At 43.9% G+C, this 15,106-nt stretch overlaps 1 protein-coding gene across 2 annotated transcripts in view; it reads left to right on the top strand.

Moving 5' to 3' along the window:
* Nucleotides 1–15,106, top strand: part of MMP2 (matrix metallopeptidase 2) — a 1,058,469-nt gene that overhangs the window by 791,218 nt on the left and 252,145 nt on the right. For both annotated transcript variants that reach the window (XM_068260421.1, XM_068260420.1), the window contains one exon: nt 13,228–13,387. In XM_068260421.1, the coding sequence (XP_068116522.1) occupies nt 13,228–13,387 (160 nt within the window). The remainder of the gene's footprint in view (nt 1–13,227; nt 13,388–15,106) is intronic.

The following is a 15,106-nucleotide window of genomic DNA, read 5'->3' on the forward strand; positions in this document are numbered from 1 at the left end:
GAAGCATAAGACTCTGCGACCACAGCTTCACTGGACAGGATCACTGAACAGTCCATATTGCAGGGCAAAACCATGGAAGCACCTGCTGGACAGCATAATGATTCTGTGACCTGAGTTTCATTGGAGAGATCTACTGCACAATTCATGGTACAGGGCAAATTTACTGGAACATTTTCTGAACACGGTAATAATTCTGCGATTTCGGATTCACATAGCAGACGCTCTGAGTTATTCACGAAACTAGAATGAGGTGTAGAAACAGGAAGATCAAAACACAATGTTTGCGCATCTGAATCACCATTCAATTGTGAAATTGGAAAATTCAGATGCTGGGGTTCTGAGGTTTCTGGACAGGATTGCTGGGACTCGGAAACTGATGTAGTGCATCTATTGGCATCTGCTGGATCAGACAAGAGTTGAACTTTATTAACACAGGTAATTTCTGCAGAAGTGTTTGCAGAGACAGGCAAGATTTTTCTGGTGTCTGTTTCACTGAACAAAGACTCATGAGTACTGGCTAGGCTGGACTCAGAAGTCAGCAGGACCTCTGGATTCTCTGCTGAGAAATTTGTGCAGGGCAAAGTTAAGAAAGTATCAGTGGCTTCTGTTTTACTTGGAAGTAACACTGAGTTATCCATGGTACAGGGTGGAGTTACAGGAACATTCACAAGACATGGCAGGGACTCAGTAACTGGAGAAGTGGGACAGTCTCCAATTGACAGTGTGTCTTCCCTGGTATCAACTGATTGAATCGCATAAAAATCGTCCAAAATCATTTTCCACACATCGATCAATGGAGCCACAAAGTCATACCCACACACACCAGTTTTTATTAGGTTATAGGCAGACTTAATGCATGCATTCAATACTAATTCACTTTTTGCACTGTAAAATTGACAAAATGAACTTGAATCATTTTTCCATTCATTGACCAGAGCTTCCATCTCTCCTTTCTCAAATGGAGGATTCCAAGCATACTTAACAGGCAGATCACAGTTTGCAAATGTGGTTATGGCAGAAACATGCATTGGATTATTTAGCAGGCGATTGGCAGATGTCTTATTCCTAAGGATCTCCAATACCTGTAGCAAGTGTTGGACTGTAGTGTATGCAAATTTTTCTTGCTGCACGAATAGATTGATTTGTTCAATACTCTGTAATATATCCTCATAATCATACTCAGATAATTCTTTTAAACAAAAATCTTTATTTTCCCTAGCCAGTGATGAAAGTTCATTAGTAGTTCCATAAGTCCATTTAACTCCCCTGAAAGACAATTGCATTTCATTATCTGTTAATGGCAGAATCTCATTGCAGGTCTGATGCGCAGTCGCTAAAGATAACGATTCTGCAGATTGGACACGTTTTTTAGAACGTTTGCGTTTTGCCTTTGACCTTGCTGTTTTTGGTGATTTATTCAAAGCTGCAGGAAAATTATCAGTAACACTTTCTGCTTGCTGGTCATTTTTGCAAGCAATTGAAGGAGCAGCTGATTGGCCTGCTGCCAGGAGTTCATTAAGAGGAAAAGGCAATGGATCTATGCGCAACCAATTGTGAATTACAAAAGCTATAAATTGCAAAGGACATTGTCTAAACTGAGTGTGATCTAAGACATCGATTGCCCAATCAAAAAGTTTGCCCTTAAAAAAAGCACAAACGATCCAATCAGACCAGGTAGAAATTGCAGAAGCCCGAAAGTCGGGATTGGCCAGAACTTTAACCAATTCTGATATAAATTTGTCTGTAACTTCAGGACCAAGCTTTTCAAATTTTTTAAAGGAGCAGGACCCCTGACAAACAGTGTCATAATTTCTGGAAATCCCCCCCACAATAGGGATCGGTAATGGGGCTATCATAATGTCACGCTTGGAGGTGTATTCTCCACGGTCAGCACACGATGCATAAGCTGACGTGAAGGGGGTACACACACCAGCACAAGCAATCAGGATATTCCCAGTTTAGTGGAGGAGAGGACTGACTCCAATAGGAGATTGTGGCGCACAGAGCCGATGCAGATCCGAACAGCCACAAACAATACTTTCGTGAAAATGTCTCAGCGCAAAGTAGCGCTGAGCGCATAAACCAGAACTGAGGAGATCAGGACAGGTAGACAGAATGAACGCTTGCTTAACTAGCCGCTACTTAGTGACCGCAAGCGTCCACAACAAGACAGACTGGAATGAGGCAGTCAATGCGTTTGCAGCGATGGCGTGCCTCACAAAGACAGGACAGGATAGTCAGGAAATAGCAGGATCAAGATAGATGAACGTAACACAGATAAATATACAATAAGTATGTTTTCCTAGCGTATTACAATTACAGCTATCAATGAAACTATTTGTAACGTCTGACTAACATATGTATATATCGGCAATGAACCGATATATGACATAAGCAGGAACACTGACTAGAACTGGAGCAATACAGGGAACAAGACTCAGAAGGATTCGCTATCTCTTCGCAGAGATGAACGCAATCCACAAACGGAAACAGGACAGGATTCAGAAGGATTCACTATCTCTTCGCAGAGATGAACGCAATCCACAAACGGGACCAGGAACAGGATAACTAGCTCAGCACGGGTGATCACGATACGCGCATCCACCAAAACGTGCTGGAACTGACTAACTGAACACAGGATATAAACAGTCGGGTACGTATATATCAGCGTCACTGATGTATCAACGTAACACGAATACAAGGAAAATAATAAACGTGCTGGTATGCATATATATGGGCAATGAACCAATATATGATGCAAAACCAGCAAAGTATCTTTAGAACAAGAAACACGGTCTGGGGCTGAGCAACAGCAAGACTAGCTTACACTGAAACTATGATAGCCCAAGGAAACCCTGCAGGAAGCAGATCTTTATACTGAGGTCATCCAATGGGAGCAGACATGCAGATTCCCACACAGGTGAATGATAATCAGTCACAAGCTGACAGCAGGGAAAGGCAGACAAAGCTATGCAGCTTGCATGGAAAGAGATCAGAACTGCCTCAGCAGCACTACTACTGCCAGCAATACCTGCTGCAGCAGCAATCATAACAGTACCCCCCCTTAAAAGCGGATTCTAGACGCTTTTCAAAACTGAAATTCCCAACAAAACAGTCTGACTGATAATTCATGATGACCGGGACAGCTCGGCAAGACCAAATTCCAGAATCAGGCCCCACAAGACTGTACCCATCAGAACCAGAACCTACAGAACCATGCCCATCAGTACTACAAGCCCCAGTGTGACACCCATCAGAACCATGATTTCCAGAAGAAAGCCCTCCGAAACTCCCTGAGCGATACCCACCGCCTTCCAGGAACGGTTCAAAAACGCCAAAGCCTTTGCAATGCCCACCGGGACTGTCTTTACCAACACAAAACCCACTGTTGAACCAGTCCAAGGCACCAGGACAAGTTTTCTCAGAGACCTCCCAGAACACCTTGAAGCTCCAAAGAGATCCCCATAGGTCAGAACGCCCCTTAGGCTCACATGGAGAACTATCAAGAACCCCTATGGAACCTAGGGCAATTCCCGAGTCAGGGCCACAAGGACAAACATCAAGATCAGGGCTTTCAGGGACCAGAACCATCTCTGGGCATGCAGGCAGACTGGCAACATTAGAACATGTTCCCACTAAGGAAGCATCAGAGCACGCTAACACCTTAGACACACTTGGGCATTCTGGCACACAAAGAACATCTGGGCACACTGGCACAAGAGAAACCTCTGGGCATGTCAAGGAACTGTGAGCCTCAGGGTCAGCCAAGACAGGACCAAAACCAGGACTGGCCAAAAAAAATCATCATGACTAGACTTCGCAACTACTGGACTTTTACACGAGAATGCTGGATCAGACTTAGATGTCGCTGATTCCAGCAAAGTCAGTAACAAATCAGATTCAGGGGCACTAACAAGACAGGACAAATCTTCTGATGTATGCACTGAACCAGATAGGGACTCCACAACTACCTCTGGACTGGACAGAGACTCATCTAATACACTGGATTGGAGCTCATGAGGCGCTGCAGAACAAGTCAGTATTGCAGCAGCCCCCACTGGACTAGGCAAAACTGAGGAATTCCCTGGACAGGAAGGGGACTCTGGAACCTCTGCCACAGCGGCCAGAGAACCAGAATCTTTCAGGATACAGGGCTGGGTTTCAGGAACACTCATTAGACCGGACTGAAATTCTGAGATTTCTATTATTTTGACCAGAGAATCAGAATTATCCATGTTACAGGGCAAGACTTTTGAAACATTCAGAGGACAGGGCTGGAGTTCCTCGGTTGTTACAACACTGGAGAGGGACTCAACAACTTTGGTTAAATCAGACTGTGTACAGGGCAAGGTATCTAACACACTTGCTGACGAGGACAATATTTCAATGGCTTCTGCTTCGCTGGGCAGAAATTCATCATGTTTTATTAGAGCATACTGTAATTCCAAAACAGCTGCTAGACAAGTGAATATTACTGCAACACCAACTGAGGTAAGCAGTGCCTCAGACTCCTCTGCTAGAGGGTTTGAAGTATCCAAAGTACTGGGTGAAGCATAAGACTCTGCGACCACAGCTTCACTGGACAGGATCACTGAACAGTCCATATTGCAGGGCAAAACCATGGAAGCACCTGCTGGACAGCATAATGATTCTGTGACCTGAGTTTCATTGGAGAGATCTACTGCACAATTCATGGTACAGGGCAAATTTACTGGAACATTTTCTGAACACGGTAATAATTCTGCGATTTCGGATTCACATAGCAGACGCTCTGAGTTATTCACGAAACTAGAATGAGGTGTAGAAACAGGAAGATCAAAACACAATGTTTGCGCATCTGAATCACCATTCAATTGTGAAATTGGAAAATTCAGATGCTGGGGTTCTGAGGTTTCTGGACAGGATTGCTGGGACTCGGAAACTGATGTAGTGCATCTATTGGCATCTGCTGGATCAGACAGGAGTTGAACTTTATTAACACAGGTAATTTCTGCAGAAGTGTTTGCAGAGACAGGCAAGGTTTTTCTGGTGTCTGTTTCACTGAACAAAGACTCATGAGTACTGGCTAGGCTGGACTCAGAAGTCAGCAGGACCTCTGGATTCTCTGCTGAGAAATTTGTGCAGGGCAAAGTTAAGAAAGTATCAGTGGCTTCTGTTTTACTGGGAAGTAACACTGAGTTATCCATGGTACAGGGTGGAGTTACAGGAACATTCACAAGACATGGCAGGGACTCAGTAACTGGAGAAGTGGGACAGTCTCCAATTGACAGTGTGTCTTCCCTGGTATCAACTGATTGAATCGCATAAAAATCGTCCAAAATCATTTTCCACACATCGATCAATGGAGCCACAAAGTCATACCCACACACACCAGTTTTTATTAGGTTATAGGCAGACTTAATGCATGCATTCAATACTAATTCACTTTTTGCACTGTAAAATTGACAAAATGAACTTGAATCATTCTTCCATTCATTGACCAGAGCTTCCATCTCTCCTTTCTCAAATGGAGGATTCCAAGCATACTTAACAGGCAGATCACAGTTTGCAAATGTGGTTATGGCAGAAACATGCATTGGATTATTTAGCAGGCGATTGGCAGATTTCTTATTCCTAAGGATCTCCAATACCTGTAGCAAGTGTTGGACTGTAGTGTATGCAAATTTTTCTTGCTGCACGAATAGATTGATTTGTTCAATACTCTGTAATATATCCTCATAATCATACTCAGATAATTCTTTTAAACAAAAATCTTTATTTTCCCTAGCCAGTGATGAAAGTTCATTAGTAGTTCCATAAGTCCATTTAACTCCCCTGAAAGACAATTGCATTTCATTATCTGTTAATGGCAGAATCTCATTGCAGGTCTGATGCGCAGTCGCTAAAGATAACGATTCTGCAGATTGGACACGTTTCTTAGAACGTTTGCGTTTTGCCTTTGACCTTGCTGTTTTTGGTGATTTATTCAAAGCTGCAGGAAAATTATCAGTAACACTTTCTGCTTGCTGGTCATTTTTGCAAGCAATTGAAGGAGCAGCTGATTGGCCTGCTGCCAGGAGTTCATTAAGAGGAAAAGGCAATGGATCTATGCGCAACCAATTGTGAATTACAAAAGCTATAAATTGCAAAGGACATTGTCTAAACTGAGTGTGATCTAAGACATCGATTGCCCAATCAAAAAGTTTGCCCTTAAAAAAAGCACAAACGATCCAATCAGACCAGGTAGAAATTGCAGAAGCCCGAAAGTCGGGATTGGCCAGAACTTTAACCAATTCTGATATAAATTTGTCTGTAACTTCAGGACCAAGCTTTTCAAATTTTTTAAAGGAGCAGGACCCCTGACAAACAGTGTCATAATTTCTGGAAATCCCCCCCACAATAGGGATCGGTAATGGTATCATAATGTCACGCTTGGAGGTGTATTCTCCACGGTCAGCACACGATGCATAAGCTGACGTGAAGGGGGTACACACACCAGCACAAGCAATCAGGATATTCCCAGTTTAGTGGAGGAGAGGACTGACTCCAATAGGAGATTGTGGCGCACAGAGCCGATGCAGATCCGAACAGCCACAAACAATACTTTCGTGAAAACGTCTCAGCGCAAAGTAGCGCTGAGCGCATAAACCAGAACTGAGGAGATCAGGACAGGTAGACAGAATGAACGCTTGCTTAACTAGCCGCTACTTAGTGACCGCAAGCGTCCACAACAAGACAGACTGGAATGAGGCAGTCAATGCGTTTGCAGCGATGGCGTGCCTCACAAAGACAGGACAGGATAGTCAGGAAATAGCAGGATCAAGATAGATGAACGTAACACAGATAAATATACAATAAGTATGTTTTCCTAGCGTATTACAATTACAGCTATCAATGAAACTATTTGTAACGTCTGACTAACATATGTATATATCGGCAATGAACCGATATATGACATAAGCAGGAACACTGACTAGAACTGGAGCAATACAGGGAACAGGACTCAGAAGGATTCGCTATCTCTTCGCAGAGATGAACGCAATCCACAAACGGAAACAGGACAGGATTCAGAAGGATTCACTATCTCTTCGCAGAGATGAACGCAATCCACAAACGGGACCAGGAACAGGATAACTAGCTCAGCACGGGTGATCACGATACGCGCATCCACCAAAACGTGCTGGAACTGACTAACTGAACACAGGATATAAACAGTCGGGTACGTATATATCAGCGTCACTGATGTATCAACGTAACACGAATACAAGGAAAATAATAAACGTGCTGGTATGCATATATATGGGCAATGAACCAATATATGATGCAAAACCAGCAAAGTATCTTTAGAACAAGAAACACGGTCTGGGGCTGAGCAACAGCAAGACTAGCTTACACTGAAACTATGATAGCCCAAGGAAACCCTGCAGGAAGCAGATCTTTATACTGAGGTCATCCAATGGGAGCAGACATGCAGATTCCCACACAGGTGAATGATAATCAGTCACAAGCTGACAGCAGGGAAAGGCAGACAAAGCTATGCAGCTTGCATGGAAAGAGATCAGAACTGCCTCAGCAGCACTACTACTGCCAGCAATACCTGCTGCAGCAGCGATCATAACACAGAGCCCTCCTATCACACCTTTTTTTTCTAACAAAGCATGCCCAGTGATTTCTGGCCTTCTATGAAAAACACATCTTCAATCTCACACTGGCGTGTTCCCCGTTATATGCACTAGTATGGGGGGAGGGGAGGTCTCAGCTTGAGAGCAGGAAGGACTCTGCTGGCATTAAAGATGAGAAGCAGCAAAAAACTCAGCAAGAAAGTATTCAAGGTCCCAGCATTCATCACAGATTTTGGGAAGGCAAAAGATACAGAATTGTATTATGCTCACTTTGACTACCCGCAACCCGACCCGCAACTTGCAACCCGACCCACATCCGCCGCTTGAATCAATTCGGATACTGGCACCCGATCCGCATTTCAGGTAACTCACAGGTATCCGACCCGATGCAGGCCTCTAGTGTGTACCCATCTGGACCTGGTGCTTTTCCTATAGGGATCTGTGACATGGCCACAAGAAGCTCATCCTCTGAAAATGGCTCTTCCAATGATTTAACATCATCCGACGATAACTGGGGCAACTTAGATTGCCTCAGATACTGCACGATTTTGTCCTGCTTGATCTCCATGGAGAGTGAGGCAGCTGAGGGTGGGAGATTATACAGGCTAGAGTACCGTATATTCTGGCATATAAGACAACCGGGCGTATAAGACAACCCTCCAACTTTTCCAGTTAAAATATAGAGTTTGGTGTATACTCACCAAATAAACACCAAATAAAAATGTTAAAAAAACCATATACTGGTGCTATGTATGAACAGATACTGGTGCTGTACTGTATGTAGTACTGTATAGTATAGTAATATATAACAGTATATAGGCGATTGACTGGTTGGATTGGTCAACTCTCGTCGCCCCCCCCCCCCCCCCAAGAGTGGATCGGTCAGCTCTCCTTGTCTACGTGTTTATCAGAGCAGTATGGAAGAATAGATTGCGCTGTGCCACTAAAACACACCTCTTTCACCCTTCTAGCCCACCCTTGTATCCTATTTACCTCCTTCTCTTCCTCTCAGATCTCACACTTGTGCACCTGTGCTGCTTCACTATAGTCCACAGCAACAAGATCAGAGAGTCGGTAACAGGATAGGGCGTATCACTCGGCATCAATTACACCTGGCGTATAAGATGACCCCTGACTTTTCAGAAGATTTTCAAGGGTTAAAAAGTAGTCTTATACGCCAAAATATACAGTAATAGTCCCAAGATACCCGTACAAACTCCTCATACTTAAAGTGCTTTACGGACTGCTTATCCTTAGTGTGCTCATCCGGATTCCGGATATACGGGTAACCCGGATATCCGACCATTTTTCAGCTATCCGAATCTGTTTCAAGATTCCGGATTTCTACAGAATCCGGATAGCTATCTGCAGATAGTTGGCTGGCAATGTGAATATCTGCGGATATCTGCAGATATCCGCAGATATCCAGAGAAATCCGACATCAACTCTAAAAAAAGAAAGGTTGACTGTATAGGACTCCTAAAGGATGAGGGTGGGAACTCAATGGTGGATGACCAAGGTAGGGCAGAGTTATTAAATGCTTTCTTTGCCCCTGTCTTCACAAAGGAGACAGCACTGTTGCAAATTACAGAGGCAGAAGAGTTTCAATCTTCTAACTGTAATATTAAATACTTAACGCAGGAAGAAGTGAAGGCAAGACTAAATCAATTAAAAATAGACAAGGCACCTGGCCCGGATGGCATGCATCCTCGGGTCCTAAGGGAATTAAGTTCAGTTATAGATAAACATCTTTATCTTATCTTTTGTGACTCTCTTGCAACTGGCAGAGTCCCAGTGGATTGGCGTACAGCCCACGTTTTCCCATTATTTAAGAAGGGCAAAAAATGAGATCCAGGAAATTATAGACCTGTAAGCTTAACATCAGTTGTATGCAAACTATTTGAGGGGTTACTAAGAGATATTATACATGACTTCATAGTAGAAAATAATCTTATTTCTCAGCATCAACATGGGTTTACTAAAGACAGGTCCTGTTTGACTAATATGCTCAGCTTTTATGAGGTAGTGAATGCTAATATGGATATTGGGAATGCTGTAGATGTGATATACTTGGACTTTGCAAAGGCCTTCGACACTGTTCCCCACAAAAGTCTGGTGCAAAAGTTGAGGATGCAAGGACTGGGGAAGAGTCTGTGTGCATGGATAGGGAACTGGCTAATGGACAGAAAACAAAGAGTTGTGGTCAATGGATCGTTCTCAAAATGGGAGACTGTTAGCAGTGGGGTCCCACACGGGTCTGTACTGGGTCCAGTGCTCTTCAATTTATTTATTAATGACCTAGTAGATGCAGTAGTGAGCAATGTTGCTATCTTTGCAGATGATACAAAATTGTGCAGAATCATCAACTTTCAGGGAGATAGTGTCATATTGCAACAGGATCTGGATAGGATGGCTATATGGGCACATACATGGCAGATGAAATTCAATGTTGAAAAATGTAAAGTCATGCATTTTGGTCGTACCAATGGTCTAGAACCATACAAAATAAATGGAATACAGTTGGGGACATCAAACTTGGAGAAGGACTTAGGAGTACTCATCGACAACAAGTTAACTAATCGTACTCAATGCCAAGCCGCTGCAGCTAAAGCTAACAAAATTTTGGGATGCATTAAAAGGGAAATAAAAATTCGAGATGGAAGCATAATATTGCCCCTGTTTAACTCTCTAGTAAGGCCACATCTGGAATATGGAATTCAGTTCTGGGCACCACATTACAAAAAAGATATTGCAGTTTTAGAGCAGGTGCAGAGACGAGCAACAAAATTGATACGTGGGATGGAAGGTCTCGCTTACCAAGAAAGGTTAGATAAACTGGGTTTATTTAGTCTAGAGAAAAGACGCCTTAGAGGAGATCTAATTAACATGTATAAATACATCAGAGGGCAATATAATAGCTTGGCGGATGAGCTTTTTGTCCCTAGGCCTTCTCAAAGGACTAGAGGACATGTTCTGCGCATGGAGGAAAAACATTTTAGCCATTTATTTAGGAAAGGGTTCTTTACAGTAAGAGTGATTGAGATGTGGAATGCATTGCCACAGGAAGTCGTTATGGCAAACTCTATACCTGCATTTAAAGGGGGCTTAGGTGCTTTCCTTGCGTTGAAAGACATCCATGGCTACAATTACTAGGTAATGCCTAATGATGTTGATCCAGGGATTTTATCTGATTGCCATCAGGAGTCAGGAAGGAATTTTTCCCTTTTGGGGCTAATTGGATCATACCTTGTAAGGGATATGTGAGGGAGCAGGCTGGAGTTGTACTGTACTGGTTGAACTCGATGGACGTATGTCTTTTTTCAACCAAAATAACTATGTAACTACGTAACTATATTGAGATACTGTATGACGTCCAGGACGTCATTGAGCCAATCAGAGGGCTCCCAGCAGAAGCCCTAGCAACCAATCACAGAGGGGAACCTTGTCCAACCCCACTTGACCTCATTGAGCCAATCAGAGGGCTCCCAGCCTAAGCCCTGGCACCCAATCACAGAAAGGAACCCTGGCCAGCCCCCCTGAATAATAAGGAGGGCTGCCATGATGAGACATATAGTCCTAGCTTGTGAATGCTCGCTGAGAGACATGCTCCAGTGCTGCTGGCCTAGCAAGTGTGTATACAGTGTAAACCTAAAGCTGTTCAGTTATTAACCCCTTCACTATCACTACACTATTGTTGTATTGTTAATCAGCTTGATTTAATTGTGTGACAGTCAGAGTGTTACATAGTTACATAGTTACTTTGTTTGAAAAAAGACATACGTCCATCGAGTTAAACCAGTACAAAGTACAACTCCAGCCTGCTCCCTCACATATCCCTGTTGATCCAGAGGAAGGCGAAAAAACCCTTACAAGGCATGGTCCAATTAGCCCCAGAAGGGCTCAGGGCTGCAGCAGCTGCTATGTGTCTGTGTGTGTGCTGTTCACAGACCAGGCTAGCTGCTGCCTGCTTGCCTTAGCTAGCTACAGTATAGGTTAGGTTAGGGATTAGGGAATAGGATTACTGTGTTATTGTGTAGTTAGTACTATAGTACTGCAGTAAGGGCTAGTAGTTGTTAGAGTAGTAGTACTACTGTGTTAGCTTACTACAGAACTGCTGTGCTGCTGAGCAGAGCCAGTGTGACAGTTGGTGTCTTCTCCTCTGCTGTCTTACTGTCACTCGGCACTTTGCACTTGGCATGTGGCATTTTGCACGTGGCACTTAGCATGTGTCACGTGCCACGTGCAAAGTGCCACGTGCAAAGTGTCACGTGCAAAGTGTAAATTGCAAAGTGCCACGTGCAAAGTGCTATGTGCCTCTGCCAAGTGTCACGTCCGGCATGCTCCTGGCAGACGTTACACCTGCTGCTGCTGCATTGCCCTGCTCCTGCTGCCTTTGCTGCTCCCACCGCCAGGGTGCCACAGGCCACTGCTGCTGTGCTGATACCACCTATATTTAACCCAAAACACAATTGCTGCGTAATTTTTTTGGAGGTGTCTGGGCTGAAAACTGCCATGTCCCAGTTGTGCGGTTGGACTTTGGACACAATGTGGGCTGCACGACCGCTGTCTGGAACCTAGTCCTGATCAGTGTTGCTTGCGAATTCGTATCGAAAATCCTGTTTTCGAATTCGGCGAATTTTCACGAAAATCTTCAGAAATATTTGCGTTTTCGACCAGCATCGAAAATTTAAGAAACTTCACTGTATGCGGACGCTTATGCCCTTATGCAGAAAAATGTCTGCAATAATCCGCAAGAAACGTCCCTGTATGCGGACGCTTATGCGGAAAAAAGTCCGCAATAATCCGCACGAAACTTCGCTGTATGCGGACACTTATGCCCTTATGCGGAAAATTGTTCACAATAATCCGCTAATACATGCGTCTAGAAACAGTTACCGCATGCGTACGGTACTATGCCTACGCAGACATACGTACACGATGAACTACGAATTTAAGGCAAAAGTAACGGGCATTAGGTGAAAATTAACACGAAAATATTCGATCGAAAATTCGCCTGGTGAAACGAAATTAGGAGAAAATTCAGCGAAAAGAATTTTTGCATTTTCGCTCATCACTGGTCTTGATGTTAATTGACAGCCATTTTTTTTTTTTGGGGTGGGGGGGGATTTTAAGTCCCCACATCATCAATTAGTGTTCCCCTTTAAAATAATAATGATGCTACATGCCTCATTTACCCTAAATAACGTTTTAAAAGCAATTTAAAGGCCATTTCCGATTTTTCTATCCAGATATCCGAATGCCCGGATATCCCGGATACTGGGGTCGGATATCTGATCCGGGTTAGATCCCAAAATGGTCATATATAGATATCCGATCTGGATCCGGATATCTGGGTATCCAGATCCGGAACAATCCAGATTTTGAAAAGGGGTATCCGAGCACCCCTGCTTAATACACGGGATGTAATTACTATTAGATGACTTATGATGAATATACCCCTATGTAAATATGATCAGAAATTATTTATAAAGAATAAACTGCATCCAATTTGACCATCTCTATTGTTTAAATTATAAAAACTTTGAATTATCCTCATTTTCTAAAAAAAATTTTGGAGCACTCTACCTGCATTGTGATTAATGGATCTTTTTGATTTGTCTAACAGGTGATGAATACTGGGTATATACGTCAAGTACATTGGAAAGAGGATACCCAAAGAAGTTAACTAGTCTTGGATTACCACCAGACCTCAGTCATGTGGATGCTGCATTCAACTGGAGTAAAAACAAGAAAACCTACATTTTTGCTGGAGACAAGTTCTGGAGGTAATTTTATAGCCACTCTGAGATAGCGTGCCTTGAGCTACGAATCGGAAAGTCTGGTAATTCTTTGATAACAAAGTCATTCAGGAAGGAGACTGCAGGGAATACCCCCTTGTCCGCGTATAGTTCATACCTCCCCTCCCAGAAATGGGCTGTGCCAACAGGCCAGTTTCTCAGATTGCACAGGAATTGCAACAATCTGGAGGATTTTTTACAGAGAAGCTTGGGAGCTGAGGATTAGGCTAAGGGCAAGGGGGTACCCTAACAAAATTGTAATTACGTAAAAGAAAGGAAAAACATAATCGAGAGCCCCAATAGTGTATTATTGACGATAAAGGAATGCAGAGGCAGCAGCAATAATAATTGCAGTATTTGTATAGCACCTTTCTCCTGTCGGACTCAAAGCACTTGCGAGGCAGCCACTAGAGCGCACTCAGTAGGCAGTAGCAGTGTTCAGGAGACTTGCCCAAGAAACTCCTTACTGAAATAGGTGCTGGCTTACTGAACAGGCAGAGCTGAGATTTGAACCCAGGTCTCCTGTGTCAGCAGTGGCGTAGCTAAGGAGCTGTGGGCCCCGATGCAAGTTTTACATTGGGGCCCCCCAAGCACTCTTTACATAACAATTGATACGGCACACCAAAACCTGCCAATGGCAACTACAGTGTCAGAAGTGCAAGAGGGGAATGGGGAGCAGTTTGTTAATGATTACCACTATTCAAAGTATCTATAGAAGTTATTATTATGAGCACAGGACCAATAGAGAGCTAATACTGCAGTTGAGGGAGGCCCCTTTGGGGCCCCTCTGGCCCAAGGGCCCCGATGCGGTCGCTACCTCTGCACCCCCTATTGCTACGCCCCTGTGTGTCAGAGGCAGAGCCCTTAAAGGGAACCTTAACTGAGAGTGATATGGATGTTTCCTGTTAAACAATACCAGTTGCCTGGCACCCTGCTGATCCCTGTGGCCGCAGTAGTGGCTGAATTATACACCTGAAACAAGCATGCAGCTAATCCAGTCTGACTTCAGTCAGAGCACCTGACATGCATGCTTGTTTAGGGGCTGTGGCTAAAAGTATTAGAGACACAGGATCAGCAGGCGATTCAGGCAACTGGTATTATTTTAAAAGGAAAAATCCATATCCTTCTCAGTTTAGGTTCCCTTTAACCATTACACTATCCAGCCATACAGGGGCGTCTCTAGCCATTTTGTCACTCCAGGCGAGAAATCCTGTGGCACCCCTCCCCCCCCGTGATTGCCCCCAGTCCCATACCCCGCACCCCTCATGGTGAACACCACTCCTGTGGAGAACCCCACCCCCAAGACCCCCGAAAATCATATTGCAGCAGCGTTTCACCAGAAAATGTACTTATTGCGGCATGGGTTCACCAGAAAATAGTTGTTATGCAGCAGAGCGTTTCACCATAAAATATACTTATTGCGGCATGCACTCACACACACCACACACAGTACACACACACACACTATACACACACACACACAGTGTACACACACACACACACACACACACACACAGTACACACACTGCACACAACATACACACTATACACAGTACACACACACACACACACACACACACACACACACACACACACACACACACACACACACTAGACATGCACAGCACAGTACACACACTATACACACACACACACACACACACACACAGTACACACACTGCACACAACATACACACACACACACAG

The sequence above is a fragment of the Hyperolius riggenbachi genome, chromosome 11, assembly GCF_040937935.1.
Source record: "Hyperolius riggenbachi isolate aHypRig1 chromosome 11, aHypRig1.pri, whole genome shotgun sequence".
Lineage (NCBI taxonomy): Eukaryota > Metazoa > Chordata > Amphibia > Anura > Hyperoliidae > Hyperolius > Hyperolius riggenbachi.